At 34.8% G+C, this 22,949-nt stretch overlaps 3 protein-coding genes across 13 annotated transcripts in view; 2 read left to right on the forward strand and 1 right to left on the reverse strand.

Annotated features, from left to right (window-relative positions):
• Window positions 1-12,272, forward strand: alpha-Cat (catenin alpha). 5 transcript variants are annotated; one of them, XM_069136966.1, is made up of 9 exons: window positions 1-86; window positions 806-1,146; window positions 1,339-2,071; window positions 3,504-3,530; window positions 4,345-4,578; window positions 4,663-5,265; window positions 5,435-6,112; window positions 6,651-6,752; window positions 7,977-12,272. In XM_069136966.1, exons 2-9 carry the CDS (start codon window positions 830-832, stop codon window positions 8,139-8,141), a joined length of 2,859 nt encoding a protein of 952 aa, XP_068993067.1. In that variant the 5' UTR covers window positions 1-86; window positions 806-829; the 3' UTR covers window positions 8,142-12,272. The 5 variants fall into 5 exon arrangements, with proteins under 5 accessions (XP_068993067.1, XP_046488679.1, XP_046488680.1 ...); XM_046632723.2 differs by having other exon boundaries at window positions 27-241; XM_046632724.2 differs by lacking the exon at window positions 3,504-3,530 and having other exon boundaries at window positions 28-241.
• On the reverse strand, window positions 9,489-15,346 carry Paip2 (polyA-binding protein interacting protein 2). Of its 6 annotated transcripts, none has more exons than XM_046632812.2 (5): window positions 15,156-15,346; window positions 13,690-13,879; window positions 13,270-13,461; window positions 13,049-13,108; window positions 9,489-12,981 (listed from the first exon to the last, which is right to left on the reverse strand). In XM_046632812.2, the coding sequence occupies exons 1-5, from the start codon at window positions 15,206-15,208 to the stop codon at window positions 12,976-12,978; spliced, it is 501 nt and encodes a 166-aa protein (XP_046488768.1). In that variant the 5' UTR covers window positions 15,209-15,346; the 3' UTR covers window positions 9,489-12,975. The 6 variants fall into 6 exon arrangements, with proteins under 6 accessions (XP_046488768.1, XP_046488767.1, XP_046488765.1 ...); XM_046632811.2 differs by having other exon boundaries at window positions 9,489-12,984; XM_046632809.2 differs by having other exon boundaries at window positions 9,489-13,108.
• The window catches only part of BNIP3 (BCL2 interacting protein 3), a 25,584-nt gene continuing 17,939 nt past the window's right edge, over window positions 15,305-22,949 (forward strand). The window contains exon 1 of one of the 2 annotated variants that reach the window (XM_046632800.2): window positions 15,305-15,446. In XM_046632800.2, the coding sequence (XP_046488756.1) occupies window positions 15,404-15,446 (43 nt within the window). In that variant the 5' untranslated portion in view covers window positions 15,305-15,403. The remainder of the gene's footprint in view (window positions 15,447-22,949) is intronic. The other variant, XM_046632799.2, reaches the window with a different exon arrangement.

A 22,949-nucleotide genomic window follows, 5' to 3' on the forward strand; every position in this document is an offset into this window, starting at 1 on the left:
CCTGGTTCGGGCGTAGACCGTGCTCCCCTCCCTGCGCCTGCCGCACCATTTCCGATTGAAGACAGCAATGACGTCATGAACGAAAGGTGTGTGATAAATCGAGGTGACATCAAGCTTCTCGTGGTAAAACTGGTCATCAGCAAGTAGATAAATCGATTGCAATTAGAGTTCAAGTAAAATATAAATTTATCACTAGTGATTGTGAAAAGTGCGAACAGTTAGTTTTTCGTATCTTATGAAGGTCAGTATAATAGCGAGGCGATTGTGTCGCCCATTGGTTGTGATACTCAACATTAGCTAATGCATTTTCGTATGATGAGTCAAGATGCATTCCTGGAACTTTTTATCAGTCCCTTTGATATTCCATTTGACTTTGTGTATGCACCCATTTTCCAGTGATAATTGTGGAATTTAAAAATCACTTTGGAAATCCTAAAAGTACTCATGCTGCCTAATTGGTTTTGAAAAGTTTATTCAGTTCTGAGCTTCTGCAATTCTTAACGACTTCAATCTTCAAAGTTATCCTGGATACATTTTATCAGTTATCTTCGTATTCAAGTTTAAAATTCAGCCTTAGGAAACGCGCTGTGTAATAAAAATAAAAGTTCAAGTCTCAACTCCAGATTGATGTGTAGACTTCACTGACAATTTGACATTTCCTTACTTAGTCACTAACTTTGGTAGCATACTCATTGATTGACTTCCGAAACCTGCTTCTTATGATCATCTACATTACGTAGTCTGAAAATTGAGGTCATCAGTTTCATAGGCAAATCAATAACCGAACCCCAATTTACTATTTCAGAGCAGTACTCGATAAGGACTAAAAATGTCGGATCACTTTGGGCCAATAACATTAAAATGGGATCCCAAGAATTTGGAGATTCGAACAATGTCTGTAGAAAAAACGTTGGAGCCATTAGTTCTGCAAGTAACTACTTTAGTTAATACCAAAGGTCCAAGCAAAAAGAAGAAGGGCAAATCTAAACGTGCCAGTGCCTTGGTTGGAACAGTTGAAAAAGCTACAACTAACTTCATTGAAAAGGGAGAGCAGATAGCATATGAAAATCCTGATATTACGGCTGAAATGCTTAGTGCCGTTGAAGAAGTGAGAAAAACAGGAGCTGCGATGAGCATTGCTGCTCGGTCAGTACAGTTGAATTAATTTTGTTGATTGAAACTTGTAGAAGTTTGAGAAGAGTTTTTCATAACTATCAAACCTAGTTTTCTTAAGTTCTTTGTTGAATTAATTGTATTTAATTTAATACAGTAATATTTCACAGATATTCAAAGATTTGGTCTATTCAGTTTATTCGAAGTTTTAACTTTTTAATTCAGGGAGTTTTCAGAAGATCCTTGTTCTTCGCTGAAGCGAGGTAACATGGTACGTGCAGCAAGGAATCTTCTATCTGCTGTCACACGTCTTCTAATATTGGCAGACATGGTTGATGTGCATTTGCTTTTAAAATCTCTGCATGTGGTTGAAGACGATTTAGAGAAGTTGAAAAATGCTTCTTCCCAAGGCGAGCTATTGGAGAATATCAAGCAGTTTGGCAGAAATGCCTCAGAGCTTATGAATCAAGCAGCTAAACGTCAGCAAGAACTTAAAGATCCCCAACTTCGTGATGACCTAGCAGCTGCCAGGGCTGTTCTCAAGAAACATTCAACGATGCTTTTAACAGCTTCTAAAGTCTACGTTCGACACCCAGAACTAGCTGCTGCTAAAGCTAACAGAGATTACGTTTTGAAACAAGTCTGCGAGGCTGTTAATACTATAAATGATGTAGCACAGGGGAAAACACCAACAGATGGCCAGCATCCGTATGATGGACCAGGAGAGTTGGCTGCAGCTCTTGATGATTTTGATGAAAGAATGGCAATGTCACCCCTGGCTTATAACGAAGTACGCACTCGTCCCAGTCTGGAGGAAAGGTTGGAAAGCATTATTAGTGGAGCTGCACTCATGGCTGATTCTTCATGTACAAGAGATGAGCGCAGGGAACGGATTGTTGCTGAGTGCAACGCAGTTAGACAAGCACTGCAAGATCTACTCAGCGAATACATGAACAACGTAAGTATTAATATGTCTAATTTACAACTTTTATCGACATTCAAACATCATGAGATTCTTTAACTTATCAGTTATTTGATTTTAAAGGGAGATCTCACTGCGATTCCAAATTATTTCAATCGCAATGATATTTTCCCCACCAATAAGGTTTCGCAAACCAAATCTTTTTATATTTATTTGGATTGATTGTACACAGTATGTTTCTAGAAATTGGTTTACACAATTTCAAAAATTAGTGATCTTTGATTTTCTCGTTTCATCAACCTTTCACTAAAATTTGAAATGACTTCATAGCTGTCCTGGTAAGATCAAGCAGGAAAGTTACTATCCAAATCGCAATTTGATAATCTACTATGAAATTATGTCAGTTTCTTGCTATTGAGAATAGTCACACTAATTTTCAATTGAAGAAAGTGTGCTGATTTGGTCACATTTAATTTTAGAAATAATTTTGATTTTAATTCTTAAGATATTTATTTTATTCTTTTATCATTTAAACTTTGTTCTACATATTATTGGCACAGTTTGATAATTGATCATCAAATGAGAAGTAAAATTGAAAAAAAAAAAAAATAAAAAAATAACAACCTTTCTTACTTGTGCTACAAAGATAGCTATGCAATTAATGACCATTTTAACGAAACAAATTGCTATGCAAAAAGTCTCTTCGAGAACACAAAGTTTCGACGACATTGAAACCAATATTTAACACACTCAATGCAATAAATCCAAACTGGTGTGAATCTTTGTTGATGGTTAAAATTTGATGTCAATCGACAAATCTTCGAGTTTTGCTGATGTGTCCCCTAAAGAAAAGAATGATTAGACAACGACGCTTATCGTGTCTTTTATCGCATAATTTGAAAGTCCCCTTCTGTATCATTTTTTATCCCAAAACAATTTCAGGATAGAAATACAGCTGAGAATTCGTCATTTAAAGTATCAATTACATTTTGAATTATAGTTTGTAAACATTTACAACATTATGAAGGCACTCAGACCAAATATGCTAGTTACATTATACCTCTTGTCAGTTTATCTCTTTGTCGCAATTTCGAGCTTTTGTTTTTGACATATTACAAGTTTTTTTTCAGAATATCAATCACTTTCTAACGTTCTACTTAGTTCGAAGCTGCATAAAATAACGTTATTGATTATTATTATTGAGTATAAGTTCTTTAAGGTTCGAAAATTAAAAAAAATATAGATAAATGCACTGATGGATAACCAGTGGTACATTAAATCTGTTTGAAGTGAAAAAAGAAGTAATGTTAGTTACATAAACACATGAAAATAGTAAAGTTTTTTTATGAGCAAGTGTAAATCTGCATTTTAATGTGTTATTTATATTGCCAAAGGTGTGCATAATTAGTCTGAGTCTTTCATTGTCATTACATTTATTATATTGATTTATTTCTGTTGGCGATCACAGTTACAGCTCGCTCGGGGTGGGAAACGGGTAAATATTCAGCCGACCCTGTTTGTCTCCTGCATTTCTATTAAATATTATTTATTAACTGTACTTTCTTAATACAATTTGCTGGTTATTGAAATATCCGGGTGTACTCACCACTCACAACCGCATCTTACAACCCCATGCTATAACTAATCGATATACTGACTTCTATTTTCAATACGCACTAATAAGTAACTATTTGTTCAGTCGTTCCTGGTTTTTTTTTTTTTTTTTCCCCAATTTTACCTTCTTCTATATATCCTCTTTTTCTCATTACAATCCTCACAATATTTAAAATGTGCCACATTCCCTTATAAACGTCATGCATTGTTAGTCTACTCACAGATATAAAGATTGAATTGCCTGTAACATTTTTTTTTTATCTGCCACCCTGCTTATATTTTACTGCAGTGAATAAATAAATATAAATGTTTGAGTTTACCTATCGCTAGTTATAAAAGAAAAATCGAAACAATGTAATACTGGGAAGAGTAATGCTTGAATTTCACACATGCACAGCATACATAATACAGCAGTATGCACAGCATTGATGTAAAAAATACAGCTTTACCAATAAATTCCACATTGTGCTTAAATTTGTAATATTGAAAATAATTTTTTTTCCACATTACAGTTGTAGCGATAAAAAATTAAAAACTACACATGGATTAATTTTTAAAAAAATGTAAATTTCATCGAAAGTTTGAAAATTTCACAACAAAATTCAATTTAACATGTATAATCTTCTAAATAATTATCTGGAACAATTTCTAGTAACTATGAAAGTCGAAATAATGGTTATTAAATGCTTCTGCAGATGGGCGTAAAAGAACAAACCGAAGGCTTGGAACGAGCAATAGATCACATGTGTAGAAAGACACGTGACTTGCGCCGGCAGCTACGTAAAGCTGTTGTTGATCACGTGTCAGACAGTTTCCTTGAGACAAGTGTTCCACTGCTTGTTCTTATCGAAGCTGCTAGGAATGGAAGAGACAAAGAAGTCGAAGAATACGCTTTAGTTTTCACCGAGCATGCCAATAAACTTGTTGAGGTGAGCTTCTACTCTACTGTCTTAAAATGCCGAATTGATTTTATCACATATATTTTGATTTTTTAAAGTATATTTTCGTTGTAGGTAGCAAACTTGGTCTGTAGTATGTCTGGAAATGAAGATGGAGTAAAAATGGTTCGTTATGCAGCAGCGCAGATTGAGAATCTGTGTCCTCAAGTAATAAATGCTGCACGTGTATTGGCTGCTCGTCCTCGTTCTAAAGTAGCACTTGATAATATGGAAGTGTTTCGCCAAGCTTGGGAAAATCAAGTTCGCGTTCTTACTGAAGCTGTCGATGACATAACTACGATCGATGACTTCTTGGCAGTTTCTGAAAATCACATCCTGGAAGATGTCAATAAATGTGTGTTAGCTTTGCAAGAAGGTGATGCAGATACTTTAGATAGAACTGCTGGAGCTATCAGGGGGAGATCTGCCAGAGTTTGCAACGTCGTTCAAGCTGAGATGGATAATTACGAGCCGTGCATTTATACCAAGAGAGTTCTCGAAGCTGTTAAAGTTTTGCGAGAACAGGTTATGCCAAAGTTTGCACAAAGAGTAGAAGTTGCAGTCGATGCTTTAGGAAGTAACCCGGCTAAAGATGTTGATGAAAATGATTTTATTGATGCATCTAGACTAGTTTACGATGGAGTGCGGGAAATCAGACGTGCTGTGTTGATGAATCGAGTAAGTGAGCATATTGACATATTATATTAACTAGTCAATCATTCTGATTTTTCAAAAGTATCAATATGCATGCATAATTAGTTTCTTTGTTATAAAATTTCTGCTTTTCTATTGTCACATTTTAGTATACTGAATCTTCACCTGTTTGAGATTCCACATTTTCTTTTAGGCTGACGAAGATCTAGATCCAGAAGATGTAGAACTTGATGAACATTACACTTTAGAAACTCGAAGTAAATCGAGTGCTCAAACCGGAGAACATGGTGTAGATGAGTATCCCGATATCAGTGGTATCACCACTGCCCGAGAGGCTATGCGTAAAATGACTGAAGAAGATAAACAGAAGATTCTCCAGCAAGTGGAATTTTTCAAGAGTGAAAAATTAAAGTTTGACAGGGAAGTTGCCAAATGGGATGACGCCGGGAATGATATAATTGTTCTCGCAAAACACATGTGTATGATTATGATGGAAATGACAGATTTCACACGAGGACGTGGTCCGTTGAAAACTACAATGGACGTGATAAATGCAGCAAAGAAAATTTCAGAGGCGGGAACAAAATTGGATAAATTAACCAGACAGATAGCAGATCAATGTCCAGAGAGTTCAACTAAAAAAGATCTGCTCGCTTATTTACAACGGATCGCACTTTACTGTCATCAAATGAATATTACAAGCAAAGTGAAAGCTGATGTACAGAACATCAGTGGAGAATTGATCGTTTCTGGTTTAGACAGCGCAACGTCGCTTATTCAAGCAGCAAAGAATTTGATGAATGCCGTTGTCCTCACCGTGAAAGCCTCCTATGTTGCGTCTACTAAATATCCCAGACAATCTACTGTTACGGTAAGAATAACAATTTTTACTTACCGATATTACATGCTACCAGATCCTAGTTTCGAATATAATTATACACATAGTAATCGTGAAATGGCCATTTCAAAATTGGAATGGTCAAAACTTTCATACGCTTAATCTTTCATCGCCTGAACTACTGATGGGCAAGAAGAAGATAATAAAAGCTTCAAAGCTTACTTACGACTACTGTACATTGTTTTTAGCAACTTAATTGAAATTTTTTTTCTTCAATATAACTAATTAGTGCTTAATATATGATAGCAGGTATACCTGAATTTTCCATGCTCAATCTGGTCAATCTGATTCTCTGCATATTTCAAATAACAGCTTATAGAGAATAGAGAGGCATAGCGGTAATAATTTAGTAAAATTTTGTGGAGAATATGATTAAAATTGTTGCTGTTTGTTTGGCAAGTAAATTTCATGTGGTTTGACTATGTCAATTTTCATATCATTCATCATTTAATTTCAATATTGATTTTGCATAGAAAAATGAAGTAAAAAATAAAATCAACACTGTTTGTAGACAATCGAAGACAATGGGAAAGAGATACGATGGCCACAAAAGCCGACCGCGCTGTACCTACCTGTATCCCACAGCCTGTCCATTCTCTACTCTGTTTATTTGGTATATACCAAACCCATCCATGTTCTCATTTGCGCCAATAACCCCCGCAGTTACAGTTGTACAATATAGACCAAGTGAACCGTTTAATCAGAATCCAGAGATGATTAAGAATTTTAGATTATATACCTTTTTTATTAGACGACTATTTAATACATGTTATAATGAGAGCATTCAAGTTTCCGCTGTGATTAGATTTCAACGTTTCACTTAGAAAATTATACATAATTATTACTTAGAACTGCTTAATACCAACTACAATGCTGATAGAGGCTTTATCTGTTGTTTACTAACTGTTATGGATTTTACAGTATGTAAGTACCAATAATTTTATTGTTAGTAAATAACATTACGAATGTGTGGTTATTAACATCCATATCTGACAAAATTTTAGCTTAATTCAAATCTCTTAGCTTCTCTCAAATTTTGATAATGATTTGATAAACAAGATGAATATTTTCAATATATTCTGATATGTGTTTAATTTTGAGCTAAAACTATAAGTAGCATTATTCTTACGAAGCATTGCATTACCTAAATATTTAGATTAGATTTCAAATTTGAAAATTAATATTGCAGCCTTAGCCAATATTTTCTGACTCATTAAAAATATACATATGTTTGTGTCAATTTTGTTTCTTGTTACATGTTAAAATGTGCACACAAACTAAAATACATAACACTCAATGTGTTATGAAGTCAAGGTTAAAAATTGACGTCAAGAATTATCCATAACTATTTCTTTTCGCAATACATGCACATGGGTACTGATTTTCATGGTAAAAATTCTCCATTAACAAAATTCAGTTCATTGTAAAATTATACTTCAGCTGCTGTAGCTACCATGTTCTTTGGCGCAAAATAACATTTTGTATCTTACAAGTGCCAAGAATCTGTATAGAGCTAAAATAAAATTACCAGCATCTGTAATAACAGCAATCTTTAGTCTATGCCAAAATTCGAATAAACGTGACGAATATCGTCAAAGGCAATGATTCCCTCGACATTGCGGACCCAAAATTAGCGGACTTTATTTACAACAAATATTCTTATCGAAGAAATAATTTTCACATCAATTATTCGATAAATACCTTTTCAATTTCGAAAATCACTTGTACAAAAAGAAATGGGTATGCTTGACTCTTAATGATTTGAGGATATTTCTCAACTAATTTTTTTCCGCTTTATTGTGTTCACTGATCGATTTCATCTTTGATTTCTCAACAGTCTCCTATCGTCGTATGGAAGATGAAGGCACCAGAGAAAAAACCTTTAGTTCGTCCAGAGCGACCGGAAGAAGTTAGGGCCAAAGTGAGAAAAGGATCCCAGAAGAAAGTTCAAAATCCCATTCATGCTCTTTCTGAATTCCAGAGCCCGACCGAGAGTGTTTAGATTATAATTTATTGATGATTGAGTAAAGAAAAAAAGCGTAACCAAGAGATGAATGTTTAGTTTGACATTTTTATTTAAGAGGGAACACAAATATTTTAGTACTAATAAAGAAGAATGAATTTTGGATACCAAACGAGTGCTGGTAAATAATAAGAGATAGTTTGGTTGTTCCATCTGGTACATGGTTTTCATTAATTCATGCTAAAGTGTTGAACAATTCAATCTGAGCAAAAATATTTTTAAATTATTAATAACCAAGATTTTTTCAACCCATGTTGAAGAAAAAGAAAAATTGGAACTAATTATATCATTTTAATAAAGCCAACATGATAAATTGTTGATTTATATTACCAAGTAGAATATGTATTTAAATATTGGATGCTCTTTCAATACTTCGAATAACAATATTTTATACTTGCTTTGGGATGTGATGATTTTCGAAGAATCAATATTCCTACGAATATTTTACAGATAAAGTAACTTATTTAAGTAACGAAATACATTCACAAGATGAATAATAAGTAGTATGTACTAATAACTATACTCAGGACTGAAATTTACTTGTTTTGGAATGACATTTCGAGAATTTATAACTATTTGTTATTTCATACGCCAAAACTTTTGCGAAAACAGCGTAATAGTAAATTTCAAAAATATTTTTCAATTTCGAAACCAATGTCACACAAGATATAACATAACTTGTGATCTAATAAAATCACTCATCAGTATTTCCAGATGATTATACTCCTATATCATAGATTATCTCTACCTTTTCTAATGACATATATTTCAAAAAATGAAACTAAAGACATTTTTCGCCACGGCGTGATACTTGTGGTTGTTTTTTTTATTATTATTATTATTATTATTTTTTAATAATATTTTTGTGTCATTTTCCTATAAACAATTGAAATAAAAATGCCATTCTCAAAATAAGCTTCAATAAGTTTTATTATCGATTTGGTTAGCCAAAAAATTCTTTCCATAAACAACGGGTATGTCTCAGACCACACTATATCATCTAGTATTAAATATACTCCTGACATAAAAGTTATTTATGCTCTTACAGGTAGGGTTTTGTAGGAATAATTTAGAAGGGGAAATTCTTTCTCTTAACTTGTAAACTCCTTTGCAGCGAAAAAGTTGCGATACTTACTGCGCAAATTTATCCCTCATATTTTAGATTTTGCGTGTCAAGATCTGGTACTTCCTTGAATTCATTTTTATTGCTATTCCAATTTGCTAACGTCTCAAAACAATATAGACGGAGTGGAAAACGTCAGAATAGATTTGTTGAAACAAGAAAGTGTGCACAATAAGTCGTGAATATAATTTTTCAAATACAAAACAAAAGGTGATATTCACAGTCGTAATTGTCTAGTGTGTAACAGATTGAAAATAGCAAAGTTCGAAAATCCTCATTTCTTTGAATAGTTTGTGTTATGTTGAATAAATTAGTTTGCACTCATAAACTTGGGTTGTATACATATAGTATTACATATTCCGTACATATGATATCACTTTGAGAGCAGTATTGCATCCCATTTATGAGACTGCTGATTCAGTAATTGTATATAAGTGAATGTGAGTTTATATTTATGGGTAAAGATTAATTATTTACAAATTATTTTATATTAAATATAAGGAATTATTTTAACCTGAACAAAAAATGAATCCAACTTTACGTAATCAATATTGGTCGGTATAGCACTAATTGCGGCACATACTATTGTTTTTGGGATAGATATAGCTCGTCATACATAGCTCACCAGGGTTCTGGTACGGATTTAGGTAGAGTTGTCCAGAATTATCATTTACTGTTGTGGTGTGACTTCGATTACACACAAATCGTTTACAGTAATTCAGTACCTAGTCTGGCAAACTGCTTTGTCCACTCTACACATGACTTCAGTTTGTTTTTGCAATTTCGCAGAATGGTTTATAATAGCTAAGTACCCCAGTGTTTGGTTGGTCAAACACAATATTAAGCAAAGTATCGTGTATAAAAACCACTATGGGCATATTGCAGTAAAGTTTGAATACATTATTGAATATACTATTTCACGTAATGCACAGTATTTTACAGTACAATAAGTAAAATTGATCATCCATTCCATGTTGTAATGGAAACAAAGAGCTGTGGCTGCAATTTCGTTTTCTTTCAAAACGTAGCTGTGAGTTAAAATGTACTATCATATATGGACTCAGATTTGTTGAACCATTTTCGTATTTTTTTTTTACTTTTAGCAACTATCTACATACCTACTATATATTCGATTGTAACAAAAATTGGATTCTATAATAAATTTTTACATAACATATCAAGTCTTTCGTAATACCAAATCTGAATACACAGAATGGAACGCAGTGATTTATTCCCTAATTGAATTCATCGAACAGTTGTTATAATGAAATTATAGTGACAAATAGACGTTTTTTATAGTATTGAAAAAAGACCACAATTCGATAAGAGAGACATTGATAGATGGACTGTAGGAGTGGAAGAGATGCGTCTAAAAAAATGTGCACGATTTAATTATGATTCAGCTCTATTTTAATACGTACATTCATCTGCAATATATTTTATGCTACATGTTAAATGCTATGTAGAAGAAAATAAGGGATGCAGTGAAAAAAAATCACAAATGTCAAAATCATTGGCGAAAAATGAAATACATAACTAGATTAATAGTAGTAATAATGATAATGATATATCAAATAAAATGAACTATTCCTATACCAATTTTACAATTTCTTTGATAACAATTCATTCACATAATAGTTTTGCACTCGGATAACTGCCACAGGTAATCGCTTAAAGCTTTTTAATAAATGTATATATATCGGTTATGTAAAAAAAAAAACTACGATTCCATCGATTGAATTGGAGTATTTTTATTTTCACTTTTGATATTTTTGTACTTTTTTTTCTTTTTTATTATTTTAATATTTTTTTTATTACTTATAATTCCTATCCTAGTCATAAAGACACACAAAAATCTCATTATTTTCACAAAGATGCAAAATTTAATCGGAGCCAACAAACAAATTGCTTTATCCAGCAAGCCAAAATTTCATTACACTTCAATGATGTCACAAGATTGATGTTCCTTCAATTTGATAATTACACAGTGAAATTCTACACTTGTAGTAAAATCTTAAACAACTCTACTTACAAGCTAAAAATTGCTTCACTGTAGATCTATATTCTTAGTTTACAACCTTCAAGGAGATATATTCTTGTTAACCATTAATCCCACATGATTATTAAAAGTTTGTAAAAATTTTAATATGTTGAAAATTTGGATAGTACATGCAACTGTCGTGATACGGTATTTTTAATATGAAATTTCCTATTGCATATTTGAAACAATAACCAAGAACAGTTACATATTGTTAATGTTTTCGATCACCTATTCCATTCGGATTCTTTCATGGTATGAAGTTTTTAAAATCATTTATAATTCATGGTAATTATTGGATCTTACAAACTTCAGTAAGAAATTAATTCTCTCGAGGGAATTTTTTTGGAAATTCAAAATAAGTGATCGTAATATCCGAAATCCAATTGAAAAGCGATTTGATATGACTATAGTATAATGAATAAATGTGATATCTTGTAAACGTTATGATTCATGTACACATATTTCTCTTCTTTCAATCACAGTCTCGCAAACGTTATTCAAGTAACCTTATTTCGAAGTTCAACAATTTGGAGTGTTATTTGAAATTTAACTGGAAGACAACAAGTGAAAAATAAGAGGTAGTGCCAAAGATTAATTAATAAAAAAAAATATTCACCATCAACACGTATCTGATGTAATAATTTTTGTTACTTTTCGCGGCTGTTAAGTAGATAAATAACTATAATGTAAAACAATATTACGTATCAGAATTCGGGATAAGACTTCAACATACACCCACTCATTACTCAACTCTATTGAACGTTTCAAATACCTGCATTAGTTCATCGTACGCTCTATGATGTATGAAATTTCGAAATTGAATTTTTATTCACTCACAAAGTTGTTTTTGAAGTGAATACAGGATGTTTTAAATCCTGTTATTGACAGAGTCAAGAGGTGCCACCAAGAGTCCCTCACGTTGAAACAATATTTTTCTCAAAAACAATTCGAAAAATCTATCAGTAGTTAGAGGCCGGGAATCAATTACGCGCACGTTCTTTTTTTGCAAATGATTTTAAACCAAACTGGAATACTATTTACAAAAGTACAATCATCGTGGGCAATTGGCTTTTTGTCGAATTTAATTATGATTTACTATTTTCACTAAAACAATCACGTTTATCTGTTATCACAGATCTGCTGAATGTGTTTTTGTGAATTAATATCAATAACGCAGTTTGAATCAGCCACTTGAAGGATCGAAAAGTGAAAGGTAATCAAAATATTGATATAAAAAAAAAAAAGAAAAAATGGTACATGGATTAAAAAATGTCATTGTTTTTTATCTGTTTAAAAAACGCATCTTAAACACTATAGTAACCACAGTAACCTATAGTGAAATGGACGATAATCCCGCAAAAGTAAACCGTAGACTGTTTTTTCAGAGATATATGTATAGGCTTTTGTAATGTGTCCTTTTCTGTATCAAAAACAAACACATCACGCTTTTCTCTTAACATTACATGAACTGTTGTTGTTAATTTCGCGTTTTACAGAAAGCATATCCCTTCGTATCACATGCATTATCTATTCATTTGTTTATTTGTACATAACAGTAGTTGCTATCATGCACAAATCCCAACATATTCCTGCTAATATTACAGACTGTGGCAGGCTGACTCCGGGCATCTCCTTGACCTCCTCTAGGCTTATGTCTGCTGTAAACAAGATTATGGAGGGTCTCTACGAAGATTCGGTAGTAACCTCTGATTGCCCGCTTACCAATGTTATTGCTGGTTTGTAAGCTGGGACAAATTCAGCTGCATCCGGATTCAGTGTACTCTGGAATCATGTCAGTTTTCATTTGCAAAATATCTACTTCAAAGCATCCACAGCTTTTGGATGAAAAACTATGTATGATTTTATTTCTTGGCTAGTGGAGTTGGATGGCAAAGCGCATAATTTTCCAATCAATTTTGCTCTTGAAGTAGTATCGTAAATACCTGCTTTGCAAGGTCATCATGTACTCGAAGGCCACCTAGCTGCTGGCAGAGATCAATACCATTATTTTCCACTGTACTTGTGGCAGTAGACCAAGCGGCAGAGTTTTGATTTCTCTGATGCTGCCTTTCCTCCTCCAACATAGCTTCCAGGCATTCTTCCATCAACTCCTCCTCTTCGAGCTGCTGTAGTACCTGCAAAATGATTTATTTGCTATGATACCCCAAACTTGTCACCAATTCCAAAAAGTTAGTGTTTCTTAGTTTTCCTTGGTTATAGTTTTTATTTCAAACACTGTACATATAAAACGTTCATGAATCGAATTGTAACTTTCAGATTCGACAAACGAGAAACGATTTTAAGAGTTACAAACCAACTACAGAACCTTGAATCATTCCATCCGATTTTTAAAATTCAAGTACCTGTTTGTCAAATTCTTCTTCGTTCTCCATCCACATATATTCGGAAAAGTCTCCATCTCCTGCAGCCTGGACATCGGCCTCGGTCTCGACAGTATCAAGATATGAGATAACCCCACTATCATGGCCATAATAGCCGTTCCCTGAACCACCGGTTGGAATCTTCATTTTCATGCCAGTTTTGTATTCAACACTGAAACACATTATTTTAACACTGACAATAAGATGCTACTATAGAGTTTTAATTTTTTAGGTTTCACGCGTTTGCGCGTCTGAATTTGAATTTAAGATGAAAGAATAGTCGATTGTAACTAATCAGTTATTGAAAACGAAATCTATCAAGATCATTCAAAGCCCAGTAATTCACGGGAACAAACGACCGACCGTACGACGAAATTAAATGGACTGATGTGTAATTCCATTCGCAATTGTGTGGCAATATTAGAAACCGTTCGCGTAGCAGAGGAGGGGAATATGCGAAGGAGGCCAGGCGGTTTTCTCCGTCTATCTGAACGCTGAAAAAATACGAGCAAAAAGTTCGACAATGATCCGATTGGAGACGGTGACCGTGTAATAATTATTTTCGAAAGGTTGCTGACCAAATTCAACCTTGAGTATTCCCGATTCACCTTGGATGCCTTGCAGACGCCTTCATTGAAAACAAAAAAAAACACTGAGAAGTTGCATCGCGTAATAAGAAAAATATAAGGCTACAGCTGTGAGAGTGAATAATTTACGCACATATCTTTGCATTCACGGACGCGCTTGTGCATTTACACATGTATACGTATGGATATAACTTATGGCAATGCACAAAAGTGATATTCGGTTGGATAAAAATACTGAAGAATAGTTTACCATCAATTTAGTACCGAAACTCAATGAATACCCAAAATTTAGCACAGTTTAGTCTACCGATTCATATTAAAACGAAATAACCAACGAATATCACTTGACAGATCAACTAAGAAGCAACCATTTTTCACTGTTTCGCTCGCAGCAATCGCAGAGTTGAACACATTTTTGTTATTCGCGATTTAACTGAGAATTATTGACATGTTATATGCAATTCCATCACATGTATAATCGTTATGCGTCTGATAATTAATCTGCCACGTACCTTACAATCCGTTCCTCAAAATATCTCGTCTAAAATACGAATTACGCAGTTATTCAGGTAAAATACGTGTCATAAAGCGTGAATTAGCGGTGCAGCGTATCCGTACGGTGCTGCCACCTATGTATTAACGAACGAAAACCGCACGAAGCATTACACGAATTGGGGACAACAAGTTAGTCACAACAAGTATCGCGTGCGACTTATTCAACAACGTTGAATAAACAGACGTTGACAATTAATCCCAACGGATGAATTTTGAGCCGTTCTAAAATCGAGCCGGGGACTGACGGCGTTGAAAGGGCGAAACGCTCCAATCGAGACTCTGCGGCAATCACTGTAGTATATTTACGTTGGAACGAGACCGCTGATTGGCCGACCGTCTGACGTCTGTGGTGTTGACATTTTATCAAAACAAAGCAGCAGCTCCGGTCGTCTTTGCTCCCGCTTACGCTGGCTGGCATTTTATCGTAGGAATTCGTGCCGCGAGCGTGCGGTCTCTCCGATCCGTTGGTATATCGTTTGATAGAATTTGGTGGTGCCTTCAGTTGTCTGTTTTATAATTGATAATAACTGCGAGGAGTCTGTTGTGTCTCCAGGATGTCGTCAACGGCGAAGTTTACCTCCGACGATCTGCTCGGTGGTGAGTAATGCAAAACCAATCCTCACGATCACCTGTGAAATCAAACGACTAATGAACGCCACACAGCAGCTGTCAGTAGCATACATACGTTGATCACACGCAGCCATTTCCCCTGCTCTCGAACCGCACGTAAACAAATCGGAGATATTCCTTTTTCTCCTTCAATATACCTACCCTTTATTAATATTCAATTTACTGTTTACATTCAGTTGCTACCACCGCGATGTTTCTTTTTTCTTTTCCTTTCTATCATTTATGTTTTTTTTTTTATTTACATCGGACGTACGGGTAAATCGATATCAGAATTTGCGTGCTTCTCCCACGCATGTAATTGCGTCTTAAAATAGGCTGGATTCGAAGGGACAAAAAAAAGTATCCAGTTAAAGTTTCTTCGCGTCGCACACCTTGTCTGAAATTCAATCCGGCAAAATTGTCTGTTGAATAATGTTAGCGTACGTAGACGAGTATTTGTGGTACGATCGTCGAAGCGACGCAAATAGTAATGGAATATGATTAAATGGCTATGTAAATTAATCTCATACCTACAAGTTAGATGTATAGTATATATGCGCACGATTAAAATATGTACTTAACAAAGAATATCGGCTCGTTACCTGGAACCTTGACGAATGAATCCCGAAACTTTAACTCTTCTCTATTTTGCCTACAGACCAGCATCTTATGCGTTATGAAAAAAAAACCATACATCGAGATCACTGCTCTTAGAATCGCTTGTATTTGCCTACGTCTCAACGTTCATCCCACGTCTCGCGTTTTATAATTTCTATACAACCGCTAAAGTCGAATAAAACGCTTCGCTGTGTACGATTTCATTCCTCGCTGCTGCAACAAGTACACACACAACATACATACATACGTTTACGTTACATTCAACCCGCCTTGTTTTGGAGAGACTGAGCTTCGGAACATCAATAAACCCACGTTCTAACTCGCATTCGTTTTCTGCGTCGTTCGCCGCTCATGACTCGACTTGTTCGGACAAGAAGAAATGAAATTCGAATTCTACTGCGTTGTAGGAAAATGGCAACGCGTTTATCAGTCGCGCTACGTTTTAGCCAAGCGTGAACTAGGAGTAGCGTGTTGTGTAATTAAATCCGGCTAAGAATTTGCCGTCGCTTTCTTTGTGGAGTTTAATGTTGGGTATTTTTTCGGCTGTATAAATAAGGCATACCATCTAGAAACTAATCGTTTCAAATGTTTCGCTTGCGGGCATTGATTCGGTTGTGCTTGAGTAACAGCGTAGATGGGTAGTTGCCGTTATATGATTACAAATTTTTGTCGCTAATGAATCCTCGACGAACGATAATATACCAGACGGACGTTGCGTTTCATTTCGCTCATCGATACATCAAAAAGTCATAATATAATTATAAAATAATGATACCTAGATTTGAGAGGTAAGAACAATCACTCTGTTGCTTCTGGTGAAATTCCTAAGCCGTATTCCTATGTACGGATATAATCTTTTGACGCATCTCGGCTTGATGCGTAATTTCAGCGTGGCAAAATGACGAGAAATAATATTCAATAAAAAAATGCGCAACACGCGAAGATAAAGAAAAGAGAAAATCGTGTATGTATTTATACACTATACGAGCATAATGAAGAAAGAAAGAATGAAAATAAAGAAGGTGCTGACGCATCGAGAATCGGAAGACACGACGCGGTTGGACGTCACTGAATCATCAGATTCGTTGAGAATCTATACTTATCGTACATATGTACATATTTGTATATGCTCACGTATGCCTGGGTAGAATCGTTGATAATTACGATAAGAACGCGATCAATGCTGCAGCACACTTGAGACAATCGATTGAAAAATACTAAAAGGAAGGACGAATTATCTGTCAATTTATTTTATGCTTGCAACCCGACGTCGATTTTTCTGCTCAGCAATATCACAATACATAATATATATACAGACACTTCAGTTTTCCATATCGCACGGCTCTCGGGTCAATTTTCCGTGTGTATAATTATAATATATACAATATACTTGTAACAGATGTAGGTATCCGTATATTTGTTGCAGAAAAAATAAGAGCAACTTCCGATGGATACGGATTTTTGCAGTGCAATAAACAAGTGACGTTGATAATTAATACGCGATCGGTTTGTATTCCTCTATTCTCCCTGTCTGGTTATTACAGAAGCAAAATTATTTCTTCCAATACGCGTATATCCACTAATTCAACGAGATATTTTGACAGAATTATTCACAATTTCCTCATACGTTGAATTGAGTGTTTTACGATCGTTAAAATTTGAAATTTTATATTTAGAATCTAACGATCGGTTCATTTATCGCTACAGTGTACTCTCTCAAAATCCCCCCCCGGCCGAAGTTTACAAGGATGAAGTTAGTAACATTGTTGCAATGATTTAATTATCGGAAAAACCGTTACTTCACAATTGCAGCAAGATCTGAAATGCAGTAAATCACAATACGGCGAAACTTATTCATATTTTGAAGATTTAACTACTTCAAGGTCACTATAAAATTTCAAAATAGTAATCCCTCCCCCCCAATGTTTCGTTACCTTAACCATACTGACTTCATCCTCATCCAGTTTTATGAGTTTGAAGCACAATTCTCTCAACAAATGCAATAATGGTTCTGTCATTTTTTTTACCAGACAAAGTTATTCCCATTTAAGACGTTTGAATGGGTAATTATGTATTGACAAAAAAAAAAAATTAAAAAACGCATATGCTAATGAAATATTGCTAGAGAAGTATTTTTCCAGGTTTAAATCAAATGAGATGGGAGTCTAATAACCGATGTAAACGATGTATCCGCGCTTGCATGAAAGGCTCGGCTGGCCCTAATGAGAGAGTTTGCGACTTTTCCGTGAAGGTAATTGGGGGTGGAGGGATAAATGGAGAGAGTGCACCGTATTCACGCACCTTTATACCGTAACCATGGAAGTAATGAGCGGTGACGCACATCACTTCACGTGGAAAATTGTACATGTTGACATAGACGTAGAAATACACGCGATATCGTAGATAAGGCGTAGTAGACAATTATCAGAGTGTATGTGCCACCTGCCGACGGCTAATCATCGCCAGTTATTGATTATATTTTACCAAACTAACAATAAGATACCGACTGAACAGGCATGTGCGTAAAATTGTACATATACATACTATACATATGTGATTGCAATATATATGCATAACACAAAGGTGAAGAAATTCACAATGAAATAACGGTTTTGTCACTCGTTAATCATTTATGTGCGTCTATGTGTGTAACACTTTACGTCAGGAGAATACGCGGCACAAAAGATCCTTGTATGCATGTATGTGTGTACATTCTGTGACGGTGTAAATTGTACGAAATGCAACGTTAGCTCAGTGGCAATGAAATGTATCCAGCTGATAAGGTTTATAGAACTGGGAAATCCAACTGAGATAGTTCGTCTTCTATCTCATATCATGGTTATACGTAAGACGTAATAGGTATAATATGTATCGTTCAAGAACAACGTTTTCCCAACTTGAACCTTGTTCAAGAATAGTGTTCGCATGCCCTACTTTATATACTCGTCGTCGTCGCATAAAACATTACCGCAACCGAAATAAAGCATGTTCAATAGCGGTTTTTCGTCTAGGTACAAACGCAGCGTCAACTCTGTAAAGTCGACTCGATTTAAATGACAGATCAGTCAACAGCGGGGTCATCATTCTATCGAGGTTATTTTTAGTCGACGATTACTACATGAATCGCTCTCCTCCCCAATGTGCATACTCAATGTAACCGTCTAACGTATGGACTCTACCATATGCTCTTTGCCGTCGTAAGAAGAGTAAATTCGGCGAATCTATCATATCTATCTTAATCCGTGGTCCGCATGCTGCGTGAATAATTTTTTCTCGATATTACGGTGAAAACTCAACAGTATGTCGGCGGATACAGAAATCACCGACGATTCGTTGCCGTAGTGAATCCGGACATCGGATTACCGTGATAAGAATTATTACCCGCAATAACAGGATGTACAAATGTATAACTTTGCGGACAATACAAAAGCCTCTTTTTCATAACTATGTGGTTTCTCATTGGATCTTGCACCGTAATATTATTTTCCTTGTTCAATGTTTACCGATCCGCTACACGCATAACCAAACTTATTATGTATAATGCTGCTGTGCATTGTTATCAAAAACGGAAGGTAACTTCCGTATTTACGTTGGGGCGTTTTCCTGTATTGTTTTGAATCGGGTTTACCGTTTACTATACATGTGTATAATGTGTGCAGAGGTATTCAGTAACAGCGTGATGATGACACTTTTCACTTCGTATAACCGTAACTCAACCCCTTGGTTTCTTCCATTGTTATACAATCGTCAGTTTGTTGTGTATTATCGAAATGAAGCAGGTATGCCGTTTGTTGTAAAATCGAATCGAGCGTTTTTTTTCTTTTTTTTTTTTTTTGTAAATACTCATACGCGTCGTTTCTCCTCCCTCATCGTCAGCTTCTCCAGAATAGATTGAATTTCAAGTTACTTAATAAAAAAAAGTAAATCACACAAGTTAATAGCTAACTCATTTATTTTATTATCATACGTACACATAATTATACGGACAACTGAAAATTGCCTATTGGAGCTGTATGAAGGTTTTGTCTCGTGCAATCGAAGAAGTCCAGACAATTTAATTGTGATGAAAAAAATTCACTACTTCCAGAATGACGTATTATGTACATAAAATGATATCCAAAATTTATATACACTTTTTTTTATTAGACATTTTTTTTTTTTTTATTTTAATTTGCAAAAGCAGTACATTACACATCTTGCGTTATACGAACGATAAATTCTTGAGAATTTATAAGGTGAACTGGAAGGGTGTGTAAATGTAAATAAGCGGACAAGAAAGCTGTGCAGGTGTGCTTAACAGCCTGTTGCTCAAATACGTGGACTGTTTCCCCCGAATGGCTACAGACTTGAGCCGCAATTTTACCTTCCAGCCTGTATCGAATTACCAAATAACGTTACACATTCAGTGGTACGGCTCTTTAAGCTTTGGCGTTGTTAATCCGAGATATTACAAGATATGACCTCGCGGCTCGTATGACTTGACTCTTTGGACCTGTGACTAGGCGATGCAGCGGTAGTGTGTTTGATAATCGTAGTTTTGTTTTTTTTTTTTTTTTTTTTCATAGTTTTTGGCATTGATTTTTTTTCCACAAACAGCGCCCATTTTTTATATTTTTATACGAAGACTCCACATGATAGAGTCTAGCGCTTCGAACCCATAGGACACAAAGTTTTCGTTCACAGTACTCTGAGAATAGAATTATTTTGAAGCAGGACTACCAATTTTTAATTATAATCGGTCCAGTGTTTGCACACTTTCAATCATACATTGTAGTGTTTAATTTTTATTTCAATTGTATACCTAGTCGTAACATGAGAATGAGTTCGAGTCAAATGAATCCGCTGTTTTCGTCTGTTGTTTTCTTTATTGATCACAGGGAAGGTAATCCTCGGTATTGTCTCGGAAATATTTTTTTAATCTGTGTACAAGGTTGAATGAAAAAATTGTAAAAAAAAATAAAAATAAATAAATAAACAAATAAAAATCAGTCAAGTTTTTTCTTGTACATAAAATTTACAAAATTTCCTACACTATGTTATACTTGTTTAAAAATTCACTTTTGGTCCCTTTGGCTTATTTTCGGAATAATACACTCACTTACGTTATAACTACGGTACGTGATTATGTTTTCTTGCTTGAATTTTCCGGATGCCCGAGGTCAAACTCGCGGCATAAAAATGGAAAGGTACATAAAACAACGATAATATTAAACAAGTAAAGAATCCATTCCTCCACGTCACCCAGCACATGTTACACATCCGTGTGATGCAGTATATAATGCGTGGAAGAAAACGATATGATGATAACCATTTAGCATCTGGTACCTATACGCAAATATATACGTCATTCGGGCGAGTAGCTGATTATTTAATTATTTCTCTGGTCATAGAATTACGGTAAACGTAAGCGGATGTGGAACAGATTGTGATATTCTTATTGCTCTATTTTTTATCCGGACTAGCTCGACCAATTATACACTACGTATCAGCGGTCGAAAAAAATTAAACGAATAAAATAATTTTTTTTGTCAATACCCAACAACACTCTTGTGCGCAAATCTGTATAGAATTTCCAGTAATATTATATATAGGTATACGACCGATGCATTGAATACATAATTGTGAAACGGACACGTGTCGTTTAGTTAACAAAAATAAAAAAATTAAATCCACAAGAAAAATACTATGCACATGACGTATAACGCGAGGCGAGGAGGGTTTAGGTTATCGCAGGGGTCACAACATTATGGTATATTTAATGTATTACATACATGTAACGAAATTGCTGACTTGCGGGAGTTTTATGCATATATACTATGTATCACAATTACATGTGTCGGTATAATGTAGCACAGACCACGCACGACACTGTACGTTTAGTACATGCCGATCATTTTCATCAGCTGTTTAAATTTTTGTATTATTACAAAGTTTACTTGTTTATACTGCGATATGTTGTATATGGTATTATAATTAACGTACAGCAGATATTTCGAGTAAATAAATACTTCTAGAGGGCGTTGAACCACTGGACAAGTGCAGTGTTATTAGCGAGTCTAGATTATTCACTGTAGATCCGACGAACTTGTTAACAATCTGTAATGGCTATGCGAAATAATTACAATATACCCGGTGATGTGTGAAAAATCGAATCCAGAGTGTCGAGAGATTGCTTTAATTCCTGCGAGCGTGTATAATCTTTTGGACATACTGTTTTCTTCTTTGTGCTTTTGATTCTCTTTTTATTAATATTATAAATAAATACATAAATATACACACACACACACCATATATATTTATTTATTTATTTATTTATATATTACCATCGAGAACGGAATGTGCACGTGGCAAAATACTGTGTATATAAATCTTGCACGGTCCAATTTATATTCTTTACACGTCGCATGGATGATGAACGTAATTCACAAATTACGTACCAATGCGTATAACAATATTATACCTATACATGTATGTATGTATTACCGTTGTAGAGGAGAACGGTCGGCGTTGTTGGTACAGATGTTTGATTGTGAGGCATATTTCATATAATCCTGCATGTTGCGTGCCAAAGAATATCTACATTCGACATTCCATATTTTTTTGGTTGGAGAAAAACTCTACACGTGTAAAAATATAAACTTTGCAATTGCATCAGGCACTTTGTATTTCGATGCTGAAAATATAGACGCAAAAATGCAATATTTAACTGTTGTTACTCGTATGTATCTATATACATACCTATGTAGAATTCTTATCGAGCAATAATTTTGGCCTTTGTCTTTCTCTTGGAAATTTTGGTTCGGGCCTGATTGCGTAGCAATTAAAAGTATAAAAATGAATTTCAAATCGATAATTCCTTACAATATACTGTTT

The sequence above is a fragment of the Neodiprion pinetum genome, chromosome 6, assembly GCF_021155775.2.
Source record: "Neodiprion pinetum isolate iyNeoPine1 chromosome 6, iyNeoPine1.2, whole genome shotgun sequence".
Taxonomy (NCBI): Eukaryota; Metazoa; Arthropoda; class Insecta; order Hymenoptera; family Diprionidae; genus Neodiprion; species Neodiprion pinetum.

Bases quoted from the DNA above. Each gene is read 5' to 3' on its own strand.
- alpha-Cat (XM_069136966.1), top strand. From the start codon at position 830: ATGTCGGATCACTTTGGGCCAATAACATTAAAATGGGATCCCAAGAAT. The intron at 2,072-3,503 runs GTAAGTATTAAT...TGGCGATCACAG, and splicing joins TCAGCGAATACATGAACAAC to TTACAGCTCGCTCGGGGTGG. The intron at 6,113-6,650 runs GTAAGAATAACA...CACTGTTTGTAG, and splicing joins CCAGACAATCTACTGTTACG to ACAATCGAAGACAATGGGAA.
- Paip2 (XM_046632809.2), bottom strand. From the start codon at position 15,208: ATGTCAACACCACAGACGTCAGACGGTCGGCCAATCAGCGGTCTCGTT. The intron at 13,880-15,155 runs GTAAATATACTA...AATGTGTTTCAG, and splicing joins ATCAGCGGTCTCGTTCCAAC to TGTTGAATACAAAACTGGCA. The intron at 13,462-13,689 runs GTACTTGAATTT...ATCATTTTGCAG, and splicing joins AAGAAGAATTTGACAAACAG to GTACTACAGCAGCTCGAAGA.